Here is a 17,209-nt window from a genome sequence, read left to right on the forward strand (position 1 = left end):
CGTGAGGAGATCTGGTGCCCTCTTCTGGGCTGCAGGGATACATGCTGGCAGAACACTGCATACATACTAAATAAATAAATAAATAAATAAATAAATAATTTAAAAAATTCTCGAAGAATAAAATAAACTACCTAAAAAAATGAATGTAATTGTCATAATATAAAGGTTTAAAATATTTACTGTCTGGCTCATTACAGAATAGTTAGGATCTTGCCTAAGCTCTTCCTGCCGCTGTGCTTCAGCTGTCATGGGTGGCTCAGAGTGAGTGGTCAGATTAGTACTCCAGACAGAACCCTTGGGCTAGTGGTGGCATCGCCATGGCCATTACCCCTTAGTGCTCTGTGCACAGCCAACAGCAGTGTCTTTGTTGGGTGAACATTTCATGGTGTTTTGTTTTTAGGTGCTGTTGAATTAGAAAACCTCCCATTAAAGAAGGATGCCCTGAAAGAACTGGAATTGCCATTTGAAGTCAAAGCTGGTACGTGGAACCAAAGGAGGGAGGAAGGTTTGGGATTGAGTTGTTTGGGCAGGAGAGTCAAAAGCCCTGGAGTTGGTATCTGCTCGACCAGGATGTAGACAGGAAGTTTGAGAGCTTGCATCAGTTCATATAAGTTTCACCACATGGGCAGGTGGATCTCTGTGAGGTCTAGGCCAACTTGGTCCAAATAGAGGGTTCCAGGATAGCCAGGACTATGCAGTGAGACCCTGTCCCAAACCAACCAACCAGCTAACCAACCAACCAACCAACCAACTAACCAACCAACCAACCAACCAACCATCAGGGAATAGGGCTAGGGATGTAGTTCAGTGGTAGAGCACTTGCCTAGCATGCACAGGACCTGGGATTCCATTCCATCCGTAGCACTACACACACACACACACACACACACACACACACACACACACCCTTAAACACAGAAAACCACAGGATGATTATGGTATTTTTTTTAAACATTTTTTTACAATTATGTGTGTGTGTGCACGCGCGCGTGTGTTCATGCATGCCACAAGTAAATATACCGACAGATAGGAATCTGAAAGCTTCAAGAATGCTGACACTGGTCATTTACAGAAGAAAGTCTTCAAATATTGAAGGAGTAAGAGAAACTCTTTAGCCAGGCAGCGGTGGCGCACACCTTTAATCCTAGCACTTGGGAGGCCTGGGGAGGCAAAAGCAGGGGGATCTCTGTGAGTTCAAGGCCAGCCTGCTCTACAAAGTACAAAGTGAGTTCCAGGACAGGCAGGACTGTTATACAGAGAAACCCTACCTCAGAAAAAGAGAGGGAGGGAGGGAGAGAGAGATGGAGGGAAGGAGAGAAACTCTTGGAAAATTGATGGTTTTCTAATATTGTGTTTGCAAACTTGACCTTGTTTCTTACAAAAAGTGAATAAGATGTATAAAGTTCTGTCTGTTAGATGCTTTGTAGCCTCTTGCACATTCAGTCTGTACTATCACTGTGGCCCAGCATGGCAAAGCATGCCTGTAACCCAGCATTTGGGAGGGAGAAGGAAGGTCAGGCTTTAGGACCAGCATAGACTATATACAACCTTGTCTCAAGCTGAATAGATAACCGCCACTGTGCACTAATTCAGACTGTTAGAAAGTTCTGTTACAAATCTTATTTTTCTAGAGAAAACTCATTTTTCATTATTGTTTTGTAAAATATTCCCATGGTGGTGAATATTAATCCTAGAGCCTTGTACATGCAAAGCAAGTATTCTATCACTGAACTGCATTCCCACCCCCAGTATTCTTAATTTACTGCTGGATTAGACTGTCAGTCATTTGTATTATCATTAGAAATACCATTGTGAGGACAGGGCTATAGCTCAGTGTAGAGCCCTTGCTGAACATGCAATATTTGGGCCTTGAACATGAATATATAAAGGCCTTGGTTTTTTTCCTCAACCACATATAAAGGAAAATACCATTTGTAATGCTCCACCTTGCTTTTTGAGACTGAGTCTCACTATGTAGCTCTGGCTGGCCTGCAACTATGTCACCAGGTTGGCTTCAAATTCACAGAGATCCTCCTACCTCTGCCTCCCAAGTTCTGGGATTAGAGGCATGCACCACTGTGTTAAGTGAGCTGCTTTTATTAAGTTGAATTTAAAGGTTTGGCTAAAATGGAAGAAGTTGGGAAATAAGTGTATTTTTACAGGCCAGGTAGCTCTGATCCCGGGTTCTTGTTTCTTTGTGCATAAGCTGTGTTATCTGTTTTAGTTTGTGCTGGGTATATTCAGGGTTAAATATGTAAGGATGGTAACTCCGACAAATACTTGTCAACCAGCCAATTATTAACAAGATATGAGTTCCGTGACCAGGGTCTGTGCGGGTGGGTGCCATAGGAAGAAAGACACTTCATAGGCGTTCAAGGTGTGGTCAGGTGGAAGAGTGTTTGCATAGTAGATAATCTATATTTGATATGAAAAAGACTCACTAGGCATTTTTCAGTTTAATTCATGGTAGCTGGTTCTTTTTAATTAATTAGTTTATTTATTGTAATCTTGCTCTTACTAACACTAGTGTCACATATGTAGGAGGAGCCTCATTGGCTACCCTTGAACTCACTTTGTTCTCCAGGCCAGCTTTGAACTTGCCATGCCCTGTTTTAGTCAGCTGAGTGCTGGGATTATAGGCATGCCCCGCCACTGTTGCCTTGCTGCTGTCTGTTTTTGTGATTTTTCTGTTTTTTTCTTCTGATGCTGGGATCAGAATCCAAGACCTTGCTCCTCCCAGAGCTAACCCCCCCCCCCCCCCCCCCCCCCCCCCCCCCCCCCCCCCCNCCCCCCCCCCCCCCCCCGCCACCTTGGACTTGTGTTCCTCCTGCCTCTGTCTCTTCAGCATTTCTTAAATGGACACCACAGTTGTCAGGTTTGTTTTTAAGAAAATAAATAATGGTAAACGTAATCTGTATGCTTTAAAGGGAGCTAGAAAATGTGTGGGTGTCCTAATGAGCGGTTTTTCTCCTCCCAGGTTTGATTGGGAAAGTGACCCTTCAGATCCCCTTTTACCGCCCGCATGTGGACCCCTGGGTGATCTCTATCTCTGGCCTCCATTTAATTGGTGCCCCTGAGAAAATCCAGGACTTCAACGATGAGAAGGAGAAGCTGCTGGAGAGGGAGCGTAAGAAAGTGCTGCTTCAAGCCCTGGAGGACAGATGGAAGGCAAGGCTTAGAGCCTCTGGGTGTTAGGGGGCCTGTGTCGTCCTCAACAGTGAAGGGCAGCCTGTGCTGACACTGGCTCTTTCCCTTGCAGAGTGAGCGGCAGCAGAAGGGAGAACCCTACTGGTATTCTGTCACCGCCTCAGTAGTCACGAGGATTGTGGAGAACATCGAGGTGAGCCCTGTCAACCTTTACGAGGACACATGAAGGGTTTCTGAGCCTTAGATGTGTTTTCGCTTCTGAGTTCTCTTTTCTTGTGGGTTTTTGTGGTGCGGTGTGTGTGTGGGCTGGCTGCTGCTCAGGTGTGCCCTTCTGGAGGCTGTGCCAAAGGGAAAACCTGCAAAGCAAGTCCTGTGCTGTGAGGCGGGCCCAGGTCGTCCTTGCTTCAGGGGGTGTGAGTTGGCATTTCCATTTGACACCCCCCCCACACACCACCACACTTTCTTTTTTAATGTTGGAATCTCACTTGCTAAAGGAGTTATCACCTCAGAAGCCAGATACTTAGGTCTCAATGACTGTTTTCGGGGCAAGTCATTTAACCTCTCTGGTCTCAGTTTTTTCATCTACAAAATGCGGGAGATGGGGTCCCCATTGCCTGGTGTGTTGTGAGCTATGAATGGCCACTCAGGCATCTGACCTGTCACTGATGTGTCTTAGGGAAGTTGTATGCACTGCAGTGCTGGGGCTGCATGTTCCATCATTAGGAATGGGATCAGGGCATGAAATCTCCGTTAAATGGCACAAGACAGCCCATACTGAAAGTCTTTAGGGTTCTCTTGCAGTGTGTTCAGTGTGTGCTATGTTCCTCAAAAGTATGATCTGAGGTTGTTAGTTTCATAATGTGGATGAAAATCTGGTGTACTTGAGGGCACTGATTTTTTTTTTTAGAAAATGTTATTATTGCTGGGTGGTGGTGCGCAGGCCTTTTAATCCCAGCACTTGGGAGGCAGAGGCAGGCAGATTTTGTCATCTTGAGGCCAACTTGGTCTACAGGGTGAGTTCCAGGATAGCCAGGGCTGCACAGAGCAACCCTGTCTCAAAAAACCTAAAACCAAAAACCAAACCAAAACACCCCCCCCCCCAAAAAAAAACCCTGTTAATATGTGGTATGTGTGTGTGCACATATTTTCTACAACAAAGGAATTTTTTCTCATAAAAACTTTTTTTTACACATGTGTTTATTGACTGGGGATGGGAGGCACATGTGGAAGCCTGAGGATATGCTGTAGCAGTTGGTTCTCTCCAACAGTGTGGGTCCTGGGGATCAAACTCAGGTCACCAGTCTTACCTTACCTTAAGCACCCTTACCTGCCTCGCTATCTGCTGGACCCAGAAATGTCGTTCTCGAGGACCAAAAGGCCATTTCTCTGCAGTGTAATCACAGGCATGGCTCATCATGTGCGCGCAGGTCTCATGTAGAGAAAGCCACTGCAGCAGGTCCACGAGCGAGGTGGGCGTGTCTTTGCCACCTCTTCATCCTCTGAGCCTGGGGGCAGTGATGTATTTATGCCATTTAGGGCCAAGGACCCCGCCACCGCTCGTTACAAAGTTTTATTTACTTATTTGTGCGGTGTGTGTGTACATTTGGAAGTCAGGGACAGCTTGAAGAGTTTGGTTTTCTGCTTCTACCACACGGGTCCTCGGGATGGAGCTCAGATCAACAGCCTTGATGGCAAGTGCCTTTACCTTCTGAGCCACCTTACTGGCCCATATTATGATTTTGACATCAGTGTTAAGCATTGGTTTTTCTCCACATTGGTAATAATACTGTGATTGAGCGATGACTTACTGTTGTTTGAACTTTTTTCTTTTCCTTCTCTGTGGTGTGTGTGGTTTATGTTTGTTGGGCATGCACATACATTTGAGGTGGTACCCTTGTGTTCATGGGTGTTGAGGCCAGAGCAGGATGTCAGGTATCTTCCTCTATTACTGTCTGCCTTGTTGCTTTGTGACAGGGTCTCTCCATGAGCTAGAAGCTTACTATTTTGACTAGACTGATCCAGGACCTGGATCACCAAGGTCCTGGGATCTGTCTGTTTCTGTCCCCTCAGTGTTGGCATCACAGGCAAGTGCAGCAATGCCTGACTTTCTGTATTGTGCTGGGGATTTGAACTCATTCTCATCCTTGGCAAAAACAATAGTTCCTCCTCATTGAGCCATCTCCTCAGCCTAGTTTGTATTTTCATAATGTCTAATGATGCTGACCACTTTTCTTGACCACATGTTGTATATATTTTTTCTTTCCCATAGTGCTGAGGACTGGACACAGGCACTTGCACATAATAAACACACACTCTACTTTTGTGCTACTCCCAGGCCCAATTGTTTATTTTTAATTCACTGAGCAGAGTGAGAAAGAAGAAATAAACACACATGAGATTCACACAGATCTTACATGCCTTACTGGTTTTCCTGGGCTCAGATTCCTAGAGACAAGCGTGGCAGGATTGACTATCTGGATTCAGTGATATTGTTCTCTCTCTTCTTCTCTCTAAAAGTTTTATTTTTTTATTATTCTGATATGTGTGTGTAGGGTATGTGTGCAGAGGTCAGAGGACAACTTTCTGTTGTCTATTCTGTCCTTCTGTCTTCTGGGGATTGAGCTCATGTTGCTAGGCTTGCATGGCTGCTGTGCCATCACTTTGGCCCCTGGTATCCCTGTGTTTAAATGTTTATATTGACTTGTGGAATGATTTGATGGGAGCATTGTAGCCTTCCTGGGATAACGTTCATGGCAATGAACTATCATTCTTGAGTGGTTTGTGATCATGTCCTCTTGGAACTCCCAGCACAGTGGAAACCTGTGAGTAGGTGACCTATGTGGTTGGATGCCACCTAGAGGATTCTACCCGCAACACTTACTAAATGTTTTCCCTCTTTCTCTTTGCAGTTAAAAATTCAAGATGTTCATTTGCGCTTTGAAGATGGCCTTACCAATCCCTCTCATCCTTTTGCATTTGGTGTCTGCATTAAGAATGTGTCCATGCAGAATGCTGTAAATGAGCCTGTGAGTATGAGATCTGACCACAGACCAAGAATAAAACCCTGCTAGGAGCCCCTCAGTGTTAGAAGTCATACTACTTCCCCACCTATGTGGGTGTTTTATTTCTTTCTTTTCTTCCTTTTTTTCTTCCTTCCTTCCTTCCTTCCTTCCTTCCTTCCTTCTTTTCTTTTCTTTTCTTTTCTTTTTTTTTTGTTATTCAAGAGGGATTTCTCTGTGTGTTTTGGCTGTCCTGAAACTCACTATGTAGACCAGGCTGGCTGCAAACTCATATCCACCTGCCTTTGCCTCCCAAGTGCTAGGATTAAAGGTGTGCACCGCCTCTGCCTGTCCCTATGCGTGTGTCCTGTGTGTAGGCAGCAGCTGATTTGCTGGGAAGGGAAACAGTCACTCTTCACTGACCTGTTGCATCACTTTGGTTTTGTGCGCCGAGCAGCTGAGGTGCAAAGAATTCCTGTCAGCAAAGGATTTTATCCTTCATTTTTCTACTTCTTTGTCAATCACCAAGGAAACTTGTTCTGCTTAGTTTCACCTACTGCCTGGGAATGTCTATAATGGTTTCCACACAGTCCCCCTTTTTACATTTTTATGGTGTTTTAGACTACCTGATAAAACACCGCTTCTCCACACTCTTTAGATACTCTTGGTTTTTCATTTTTAAGACATTAAAATTATCTTCTACCAGGATGGTAGGCCTATACTATACCTGGAAACTGTCTTAATTGATTGCATCTCCTATTCTAGAGTCAGATAACACCTTACTCTATAAAATAGAGCAAGTGTTCTGTCAGGCAGGGCAAAGGGGGTTGATACTGTTGACAAAGAAAAGTTGACAGATTATTTCAAAGTTTGAGATGGCCTCATGGAGCTTAGGCCAACCTTGAACTGGATATGTAATTTACTAAACACCTCTTTAGGCTTCTCATCCTCCTGTATTCACCTCCCAAGTGCTGGGGATTATATGTGTACCACCATGCCCACCTCAGCATCCTGTCATTTTTATTTACTAGGACAGCTGTTTATAGCTTTTGAGGCTTTGTGTGCTTGTGGATCCAGCATCTTCTTCTGGCTTTGGCAAACACTGGATACACATGATGTATAGACATTCATACACATAAAATAAGAAACAGCAGGATGTGGTGGCACATCCTTTAACCCCAGCACCCAGGAGGCAGAGACTGGCAGGTCCTGGGTTCAAAACTAATCTGGTCTATGTAGTGAGTTCTAGACCAGCCAAGGACAGCATAGTGAGACCCTACCTCCGAATAGAACAAAACTAAACAAAAATTAAGGTTAAAAATAAAAAAGCTGCAGTAATTTATTTGCTAGTTCTAGAAACCAGAAACATGAAACTGAGAAGTCAGAAAGATTGCGTCTGAAGCCCTGAGGGTCAGTGTGTACACATCCCTCTCCATCTGAGGGTCAGTGTGTGCACTTCTCTCTCCATCTGAGGGTCAGTGTGTGCACCTCTCTCTCCATCTGAGGGTCAGTGTGTGCACTTCTCTCTCCATCTCAGGGACAGTGTGTGCACGTCCCTCTCCATCTGAGGGTCAGTGTGTGCACGTCCCTCTCCATCTGAGGGTCAGTGTGTGCACGTCCCTCTCCATCTGAGGGTCAGTGTGTGCACGTCTCTCTCCATCTGAGGGTTACTGGAAGCCCCTGGTTCCTTGGCTTCTAGATGTGTTGCTCCAGTCTCAGTGTTGGTGCTCAAAGGCCTTGTCTCCTGATTTTTTTTTTTTTTTTTTTTTACTTCTTACAAGGACCCAACTCATTTGCTTTGTATCTACACTCATCCAGGATGGCTTCATTTTAATCTGATTCTGTCTGCACAGGTGGTGTTTACAAATAAGGACACATTCACACTTGTGAGTGACTTCTTGAAAGAGGACTCTGTCCAAACTGATAATCTAGTAATATTCCACGATTCCTTTTCAATACTTAACTGACGTCCCACTTCAAATATGTGTTCATGCACATGTATCCATACTGTTTCTCTGCCATTTGGAGTTCTCGTTTAGAAACGGAATCACTGTCCCCCGAAGATAGCAGGCCTTTTGTGCTGACTCAGTCGTTTGTATGAGATTTACAGATTTTTTTTTTTTGTAAGTTTTTTCAAGATAGGCTTTCTTTGTGTAACGTTAACTGTCCTGGAACTCACTCTGTAGACCATACTGGTCTTAAACTCACAGTGATTCACCTGCCTCTACCTCCCAAGTGCTGGTAGTTACTAAAAGCTTGTGCCACCACTGCCTAGTTGAGATTCACAGATATTTTGACACTCCCCTGCCTAGTGATATTTTGTTTGCTCATAGAATCTTAAATATCCTCCCACTGCTTCTTCTAATCAATTAAAAACATTTATGCACTTTGGTATTGCCACCTGGTTGAACTTGGTTTGTTTGTCTATTTATTTGTTTATTTTTAAGGCAGGGTCTTACTTTGTACCCCTGGCTGTCCTGAAATTCACCATATAGACCAGGATGGCCTTTTTACCTCCTGAGTCCTGGGATCAAAGATGTGGGATGCCAGGCCTTGCATGCATGGAGTTTGAGCTGTATGAGAGTAGACTGTTTTCCTTCGATCTTGTATCTCTTGTACCTTGCAAAGTACCTGATGTGTAACGTTGAGTGAACAGCACATACCCGATATTAAAGGTGACCATCCTACTCTTCCTCTTTCTCCCCCAGGTACAGAAGCTAATGCGGAAAAAACGATTGGATGTGGCTGAGTTTAGTGTCTACTGGGATGTCGATTGCACGTTATTGGGGGATTTGCCTCAGGCGGAGTTACAGGTATGTTCTGGCTGGAGCTTTGGTGTAAGATGGTACCAAAGGAATGTGGTACAGGGACCCTGATTTGCAGGCTGTGGTCCCCTGTGCTGTGCCTCTACAAGCATCTTCTGTCTAGAGTCTGCCTGAGATGCTTACTGTATCTTCAGGTTTGAACTTCATATGTACCATGGCTTGTGTATTTGAACTTGGATCAGGTTGCTTGTGGATGTTTTTGTGTCTTTTTTTATGTGACATTCTGTTTTTTTTTTTTTTTTAATTTAATATTTATTTGTTTTTGAAGCAGAGTTTCTCTGTAGTCTTGGCTGTCCTAGAACTCACTATGTAGACCAGGCTGGCTTCAAACTCACAGAGATCCTTCTACTTCTCTCTTCCAAGTGCTGGGATTAAAGGCATGAGCCACTACCCCTGGTTAACATCCTGTTTGTAAGATGTGTTTGTGTCTGATTCCTTGGTTCTTACTACTGTGCATCTGGGCACACTGTCATTAGCATTTTGTTGGCCAGTAGGAATTAAACACCAAGATTTTGAGTGAATGGAGCAGCAGATTAGAGGGGCTGGCCTGCTGAGGCGACTCCTTCAAATCACCAGGGCCCTCCCTTTAAAACTTCTACATGGACAGACAGTGTTAGTGCTAGGGAAGGACTGTGGAAAGGCTTATCTTAGTCTTTTGTAAAGAAATTATAGTGGGTGGTGGTAGCGCACGCCTTTAGCCCCAGCACTTGGGGTGCAGAGGCAGGCAGATCTTTGAGTTTGAGGCCAGCCTGCTATACAGAGCTAGTTCCAAGACAGGCTCCAAAGCTACAGAGAAACCTGTCTTGAAAAAAAGAAAACCAACCAACCAAACAAATGTAGGCACTTCAGTGAAATGGAGAAATATGATTCATTTCCCCCAACTCAAGGTGGCTTAAGGTAGATTAGGTGACAGTGAAGCTATGACCCAGCCCATGGCTTAGTTTAGCTGTTCAGTTTACATTCCCAGAGTAGAAGGAAACAGCCAGAAGGAAGGTTGGTCTGTGTAGAGCCAGTGTTCTTGTGACACAGGAGGCCATGGCCAGAAGCATGGAGAGTCGCAGTCACCACTACATTCTGGAGCCTGTGTGTGCATCCGCCCTCTTGAAAAGAAACTGCTCCAAGGAGCCTCTGAGGTCCCGGCACAGCCCACGGATTGAATGTGATATTCAGCTGGAGACCATTCCCTTGAAGCTGTCCCAGGTACATTTTCCTCCCAGAGGCTCAGACCCACTGCTGGGAATTAGAATAAAGGAAAACCACTCTATAATGGTGTCCTCAGCATTGTTTCCCTCCAGGCCCGGGTGGACGACATGGTAAAATTGGGTTCTTGTCCACATAGTTTTGGTTTTGATTTGGTGTTTTTAAGTGCTGAGCAAAGAGCACAGGATAACTAGGTAGCCATCCCGGCATGCCTCTTGTTGATTCTTTGGTTACTGGGTTCCAGCTCAGCAGATTGAGTTGTTCTTGTTCAGTGTAGTCTTGACTGAGCCAAAGAACCAGCGCTATCCTAATCTAGTGTCTCTTCCTCTCTAACAAAGCTGCAGTACCGGCAGATCATGGGATTCCTCAAGGAGCTGGAGCGGAAGGAGAGGCAGGTGAAATTCCGGAAGTGGAAACCAAAAGTGGCCGTGTCCAAGAAGTAAGGGCACCGCTGCATGCTACCCATAAGTGCATTGTACATCAGCATGCTTTCCTGTACACAGACCAGAAACATGTCTCCTGTCCTTCACACATGCCTGCAGAAGAAAGGGCACCTGTGACTGCAGAAGAAAGGGTTGGGTTAACTTTGGTAGAGCTGGTTAGGTTTTAAACTCTGTGAATGTGTTACCTCTGAGAAAATAGAAATTATATCTGGGACAAAAGGGCATGAAGTATCTGTTGTCAGTATCGATTACCTCTGTTGGATAAGAGCCACTCTTTGAATGAGAGCAGTGAAACTCAGAAGATCCTTGCTGTCACTTGGTAAGCAGATTGCTCTTTCTTGGTGACATTTGGTGTGTCCTCCTTTTCTCTGTTCTCTGTACAGGTTGTGCTCTCTGACTTCCAGAGCAAACATTAGTCCTCTTTGTTAAAAATACAGTTTAATTTAAATTATATTTGTGGATATGTGTATGATTGTGTAGCACATGAATGCAGGAGCCACAGAGGCCAGACGAGGGCATCAGGTTGGAACTAGAATTAAAGGCAGTTGTGAGCTGCCTGATGTAGTTGCTGGAAACTGAACTCTGTTCCTCTATAAGGACAGTATGTTATGTTTGTTTGTGACAGAGTCTTTTTATATAGCCCTGGATGCTCTGGAACTCACTATTTAAATAGACTAGACTGTCTTCAAACTCCCAGATCTGCCTCCCTTTGCCTCCCAAGCACTAGGATCTAAGGTGTGTGCCACCATGCTCTGCCTCAGTATGTGCTCTCAATTGCTGCTATCTTTCCTGTCCCATAAACCCTCTCTTCATGTTACAGAGATACATGTGACCAGTCTGACATGTAAACCTTTTTAAAGATCTCATGTGTTTCTAAGCATGTCCTTAGAAACTCAGTTAAATCTGTAGTGGTCAAGTCCATGGTGACTGTCTCAAGATGGTGCTTGCCTTACTTCCAGCAGCGATTTCCTCCTGGAGAGGGACTGCCCTGGGTGAGGCTCGTTGATCACATGCTGTGCTGTTATTGACACAAAGTTTAATTTAATGGTTCCCCCCCCCCCAAGATTACTCTTCTGCACATTGAGTTTAGCTTAATGTTATAATGGACCCAAGACAGAAAGGCTTGATATGAGAAATGTCTCAGAAGTAACCTGTGTTCTGGGGTTGTCCTGGACCAAGAGCATTGTCGTGGTTTTTACTGGAAGGAATAACACATTGTCACATATTGTTGCAGCTGTCGAGAGTGGTGGTATTTTGCCTTGAATGCTAACTTGTATGAGATCAGAGAGCAGAGGAAGTGTTGGACCTGGGATTTCTTGTTGCATCGTGCCCGAGATGCTGTGTTTTACACGGACAGATATTTCAACAAGTTAAAAGGAGCTGTGCTGTCTGCAGATGACAAGGTGAGTGGGCTTCTTGTTTACTATTTTCTCTTGATTTGTTTGTTTGGTTTTGAGACATTGTTGCATGTAGCCTAGGCTATCCTCAGAGTCTATGTAGCTGAGGTTGGTTTTGAACTCCTAGTCTTCCTGCTTCTATCTCCATAGTCCTAGAATTACAGGCATGAGCCACCACTCTTAGCTAAGAATATTTTCTTACAGGCTGAAAAAAAGGTCGAGTGTGTGAAGATACAAAGTCCCATGCTGGAGGCACAGTTTTATAGGCTAGAGTTGGGCTTAGTAGAGAGGGAACTCCTTGGAATGTAGTGAGTCCGTTTTCCACCCCTGCTCCCTGAGAAGCCATCAGATAGGAGGAAACAGAAATGGCCATGAGCCCTCCAGATCCCGTCTGGTACAGAATGCAGTTCTATGCTTGCAGTTCCGGGAGACCCTCATGGAGTCCCCAGTGTCTCTTCCAGTTTTGCACATAGTCTAGCTGTTAAGTCTGTAACTAATTTCTGTAGACTTTGACCTGCATTCTATGTAATCCTAGTTGGTGTGATTGACTTCAATTGACTTTCGGTGGTAGAGGTGAAGCCAGAGCAGGTGGCAGAGATGAGAAGGCTGCCTTATCTAGATTATTTGTGGGCTAGCTACCCTAGAGTCAGCCCTGCCGAATTCCTGTCCTGGCCTTACCCCTTCCTGGATCTGTCTCCCTTCCTCTCCTGGGCAAAGGGAAGGCAGCAGGGCTGCTTTGGTCCTTATCTGTTTTGCTTTTGTGAATGGCTCAGACCATTCTCTATATTTTGGCTCGGGTTATTTATAACGGATTGCTCCTCTAGTTGATCTTTATAAGCAGTTTTTCACGGGATGGTCCCCAGGGGTCATCCTGAACCCTGAGTTCTCACCCGTCCTGCTGGCATCCTGAGGCCATAGCCCTTACTTGCCTTTTGCTGTCTTCAGTGGTGTCTGGCATGGCTGCTGACAATGGGCACCCTGTGAAAAGGATGGACTAAGTCTGATATTTGTTCTGGAGGGCACTAGGAGGAAGAATCTGAATTAGTGCTGAGGCGGCCAAGTAGCAGCAGCTCTGTAAGCTGTGGGCACCTGCTGTCAGTGCATTCTTCTAATGTTAGCAAATAAGATGTTATTTAGGATGGTGATTTTACTTTATTAAAAAAACAGTGAGACTATAGTTGTCACTGCTATTCTTTAATAACTAGTGTGAAACATGTTGAAATGACCACGCCCTTGCCAGTCGTGAATATGAAAGAGCCAGGGTAGATCACACATACTGTGTGAGCTTGGCCTTCAGTTTCCTCTTGGAAGGTGGGGACAGTGATAGCTCTGCTTCCTTTGATCTCCTGGGCTAACAGAGCTAATGTGGAACGTAATTTGTGACCGTGTCAGTGCTGTGCAGAGCAGCATGCCTTGGCAGCCACCTCCTGCAGCAAAGTGTGTTCTCATTGCTCTGTGTGCTCCCACTGTTCTAGTGGGGATTGAGAATGAGTAACCTCTGCTGGGCTATAGGGAACCCCTTTTAAACCAGAGGCAACTCCCACGACATTGGTCAATGGTCACCAATTCTCAGCTTTCAGGGAGGTGCTGGGACTAGTGTATTGATGCGGTGCTCCCTTCCTGTAGCTCTGCAGTGTCTCGGTTTCATTTTGTCCCAAACAGGAGGAGATGTGTCGGATTGAGGAGGAACAGAGCTTTGAGGAATTGAAGATTCTGCGTGAACTGGTTCATGATAGATTTTATAAACAAGAGGAGCTAGCAGAGGTGAGAAATCTCCTAGGAAGGGTCATTTGGTCCCAGTGCTCCCTGAGCCCTTTAGTGTTGATATGCTTGTGTTTCTGTCAGGACACATAGCAAACAATGGCATATCACAGGCCACGTCTGCCCATGGGTCTTCATGTCTGCCTCTTTGTGATTACAGAGTCTTCGAGAGCCTCAGTTTGATTCTCCAGGAGCCTCACCTGGTGACCCTGATGCTAGTGGAGGCAGTGGGATGCTGCAGTACCTGCAGTCCTGGTTTCCAGGGTGGGGTGGCTGGTACGGACAGCAGAGCCCTGAAGGGAAAGTGGTGGAAGGACTGTCAACCGAGTCGCATGAGCACTGGACCCCTGAGGAGATTTTGGGTATGCTGGGAGCCTGTCTGCACTTCCTCTCTCAGCCAGAGCGGAGAGTTAGGTGCTAAATGTCATCCTGCTCTTCGTACAACAGCTTAAGAGGTCATTTCTAGACTTAACCAAGGGAGACATTTGGATAGCAGCTTGTTACATAGAGGTAGATGGAGGACACTCCATGGCTGTGGTCATTTGTGCATTCTTGAACAGATCTGAATGGCAGCCCTTGTCAGAGAACTAAATCTGAGCTTGTTCATAAACTCTGCGGTCCACTGTAGTCCTGTGCTGGCAGTATGAGCCTTAGAAACAAGGGACTGTTTAAGTTGAACTGCACTAACCATATCAGCCTCGTGTCATGCTGCCTGGGTGATAGCCACTGTCCTGTAGTCACCCATGTCTTTGGCTTCTTGCCCGAAGAAGGGAAGCCTGGTTTAGCAGCATCGTCAGTCAGGGTGCCTGCTCTTTGCTCTCCATGTGTTCTCTTAAGCCCGTTCTCCTTTACCATGTAGGTACCGAGGAGTTTTTTGACCCCACTGTGGATGCCTCATGTATGAACACCTACACAAAGCGAGATCATGTCTTCGCCAAGCTGAACGTGCAGCTCCAGCGGGGCACGGTGACTCTCCTGCACAAGGAGCAGAGCGCTGCTCATGCCACTGAGAGTGCGTTCATGCAGCTTGAGTTCTCAGGTACTGTTCAGAGCCAGCTCTGCCCATCCCAGCGCCAGCACCCTGTCTGTTTCATCATCCAGGGGAGTTAGTCGATGAGAAAGTTGGGGCTGGAGAGATGCCTCAGACGATAAGAGTGCGTACGACTCTTTCAGAAGATCTGTGTTTGGTCCCCAGAACCCATGTCATGAGGGCACCAACGGTATTGTCTTAGTTAGGTTTCTATTGCTGTGATGAAACACCAAAAGCAGCTAGGGGAGGAAAGGGTTTGTTTGGGTTACGTATCCATATCCATATCACAGCGTGCTATCAAAGGACACTGAAGGCAGGAACCTGGGATGGAACTGAAGCAGAGGCTGTGAGGGACAGAGGCTGTGAGGAATGTTGCTTCCTGGCTTGTTCCTTCTGGCTTGCTCAGTCTGCTTTCTTCAATACCCAGGGCCACCTGCCTAGGGGTGGCACCATCCACAGTAGACTGGGCGTGTGTGTGTGTGTGTGTGTGTATGCATGTGTGTGTTCTAATTTCTTGGAAAAATATTTCCTAGTGTCAAATAGCTCTCTGTAAAATGTATCTGCTATTTCTAGATATAAAGCACATTTAGCATTATATCATATTACCATCTCTTATGTTTTATCTTTTATAGATGTCAAACTTCTAGCAGAGTCCCTTCCTCGAAGAAACTCCTCCTTGCTTTTAGTCCGATTGGGTGGACTGTTCCTCCGAGATCTGGCTACGGAAGGAACCATGTTTCCTCTCCTGGTCTTCCCTAATCCGGTATGTCCTGCAGTGGTGTGGCTATCACATGTGGCTGTCAGTGTGCACTGCAGTGGTGTGGCCATCATATATGGGTGTCAGTATATTATGTCTTTTTTAGGAAGCCAAAAATTCTGTTAACTGGACTGATTTTGACATTTGATCATTGGATTCAGACTGGGACGAGGTCCTTTGACTTGTTAGAGAGGAAATGTTGGTGAGCTGTGTGGCTCTGACTCTTCCCTCCCCATGCTGTAGCCACTGTGGAAGTGTCTGTCTACCTGGGAATAATGCCAGGAACACTGCTCTCTGCATTTCATAGTTAACACTTGAGTCTTTCCCATGTCTAACAGCTATACTCACGACCTACTGTTACTATGAGATTTCATCTTTCCAGGAGTCCAAAAGAGAACTGCCTTAAGTCCTCTATATATTTTCAATTTTATATGGAATATTCTTTACCAGCTATGGGATCTTCAGTCTTACTAAGTTGTCAAAGACATAGTCTAATTGGCTGAATATTTATCCATTTTCTCTATATGTACTTCTTTTTGAATGTTCTTAGAGAGTGTGGGAGGGTGGGCTTACAGTTTGAAAAATTATAAATAGTTACTATTCACTTGGCATTCATTAGAGGCACTGGGTTCTGTAGTACATTGTCAGCTCCGGGAAGTGGCACAGTAGTACATGGATGTGTAAAGCTCAGTGTGGAGGGGTTTGAGTCATGTGTGCAAAGAGGGAGCAAGGCGTGTAAGATGAAGGGGGCAGTGCATTGTCCCTCCTGCCCACTGAAGCATTTTTGTGGATGTGTTTAACAGCAGAAAGAAGTTGGCCGAGTCTCACAGTCTTTTGGTCTTCAGACTGCATCGGCTGACAGAAGTGATCAATACCCAGGTAATTTTTCATGTGTCCTTAAAACTAATCCTTAAAAGAAATCATTATTACTGATTGGTAGACTTTGATTTCTGCTCTGTGCATAGTGGTTTGCCAGATGGATCCGTATTGCACTGGGAGGCATCCTGGCACCCTTCGGGTGGGACTGTGTTCCTCTGGTGTCCCTAGGGTAGCTTTGCAAGGCCTTTTGGGCCTTGGTTTGCATTATGGGAACAACTACAGTAGTCTAGCTGCCATGATTCCTGTTAAAAATCAGAGTCAGGCCTCATTAGGCTTTATTTAAAAACCTGCATAATTGTGAACTGATGAGAAAAGAATTTAGAAAGCATCTTTTTCCCAGCATGTTTTGCAGATCTGTCTGGGTGTGGTGGTTGTTTTGCTGTTTTCACTATTCCATTCTTTCCTTTAGCTGCAGACCCAGACAGTCCGGTCTTTGAGATGCTCTATGAGAGGAATCCAGTACACAGCCAATTTGAGAGGCGGCTGCATGTCAGCACGAGGCCCTTGAACATCATCTACAACCCACAGGCTATTAAAAAAGTGGCAGACTTTTTCTACAAGGGAAAGGTTCATACCTCAGGTTAACTATTTTTTGTTTGTTTGATCCTATGTTACCTTTGGGGGGGAATCTTCTTTTGGGTCATTGCTGGTGCTCTAGACAAGGTTGTAATGCATTTGGATGACCTGGTACTGCAGCAAGAGCTGCAGAATAAGTGGAAGGATTGTGTGTGAACACCGAGTCAGTGTCCTTCGCCAGTGTCCTTCCCATGT

At 45.3% G+C, this 17,209-nt stretch overlaps 1 protein-coding gene across 5 annotated transcripts in view; it reads left to right on the top strand.

Annotated features, from left to right (window-relative positions):
• The window catches only part of Vps13d (vacuolar protein sorting 13 homolog D), a 221,120-nt gene that overhangs the window by 15,071 nt on the left and 188,840 nt on the right, over positions 1-17,209 (top strand). For all 5 annotated transcript variants that reach the window (XM_050153110.1, XM_050153115.1, XM_050153113.1 and 2 more), the window contains exons 3-16: positions 401-478; positions 2,978-3,168; positions 3,260-3,340; positions 6,057-6,173; positions 8,855-8,959; positions 10,001-10,171; positions 10,510-10,610; positions 11,849-12,017; positions 13,674-13,775; positions 13,933-14,134; positions 14,632-14,811; positions 15,435-15,565; positions 16,363-16,438; positions 16,848-17,018. In XM_050153110.1, coding sequence (XP_050009067.1) covers positions 401-478; positions 2,978-3,168; positions 3,260-3,340; positions 6,057-6,173; positions 8,855-8,959; positions 10,001-10,171; positions 10,510-10,610; positions 11,849-12,017; positions 13,674-13,775; positions 13,933-14,134; positions 14,632-14,811; positions 15,435-15,565; positions 16,363-16,438; positions 16,848-17,018 — 1,875 coding nt within the window. The remainder of the gene's footprint in view (positions 1-400; positions 479-2,977; positions 3,169-3,259; positions 3,341-6,056; positions 6,174-8,854; positions 8,960-10,000; positions 10,172-10,509; positions 10,611-11,848; positions 12,018-13,673; positions 13,776-13,932; positions 14,135-14,631; positions 14,812-15,434; positions 15,566-16,362; positions 16,439-16,847; positions 17,019-17,209) is intronic.

The sequence above is a fragment of the Alexandromys fortis genome, unplaced genomic scaffold (genome assembly GCF_014885135.2).
Source record: "Alexandromys fortis isolate MF-2015 unplaced genomic scaffold, M_Fortis_MF-2015_v1.1 scaffold_88, whole genome shotgun sequence".
In the NCBI taxonomy this organism is placed as follows: Eukaryota; Metazoa; Chordata; class Mammalia; order Rodentia; family Cricetidae; genus Alexandromys; species Alexandromys fortis.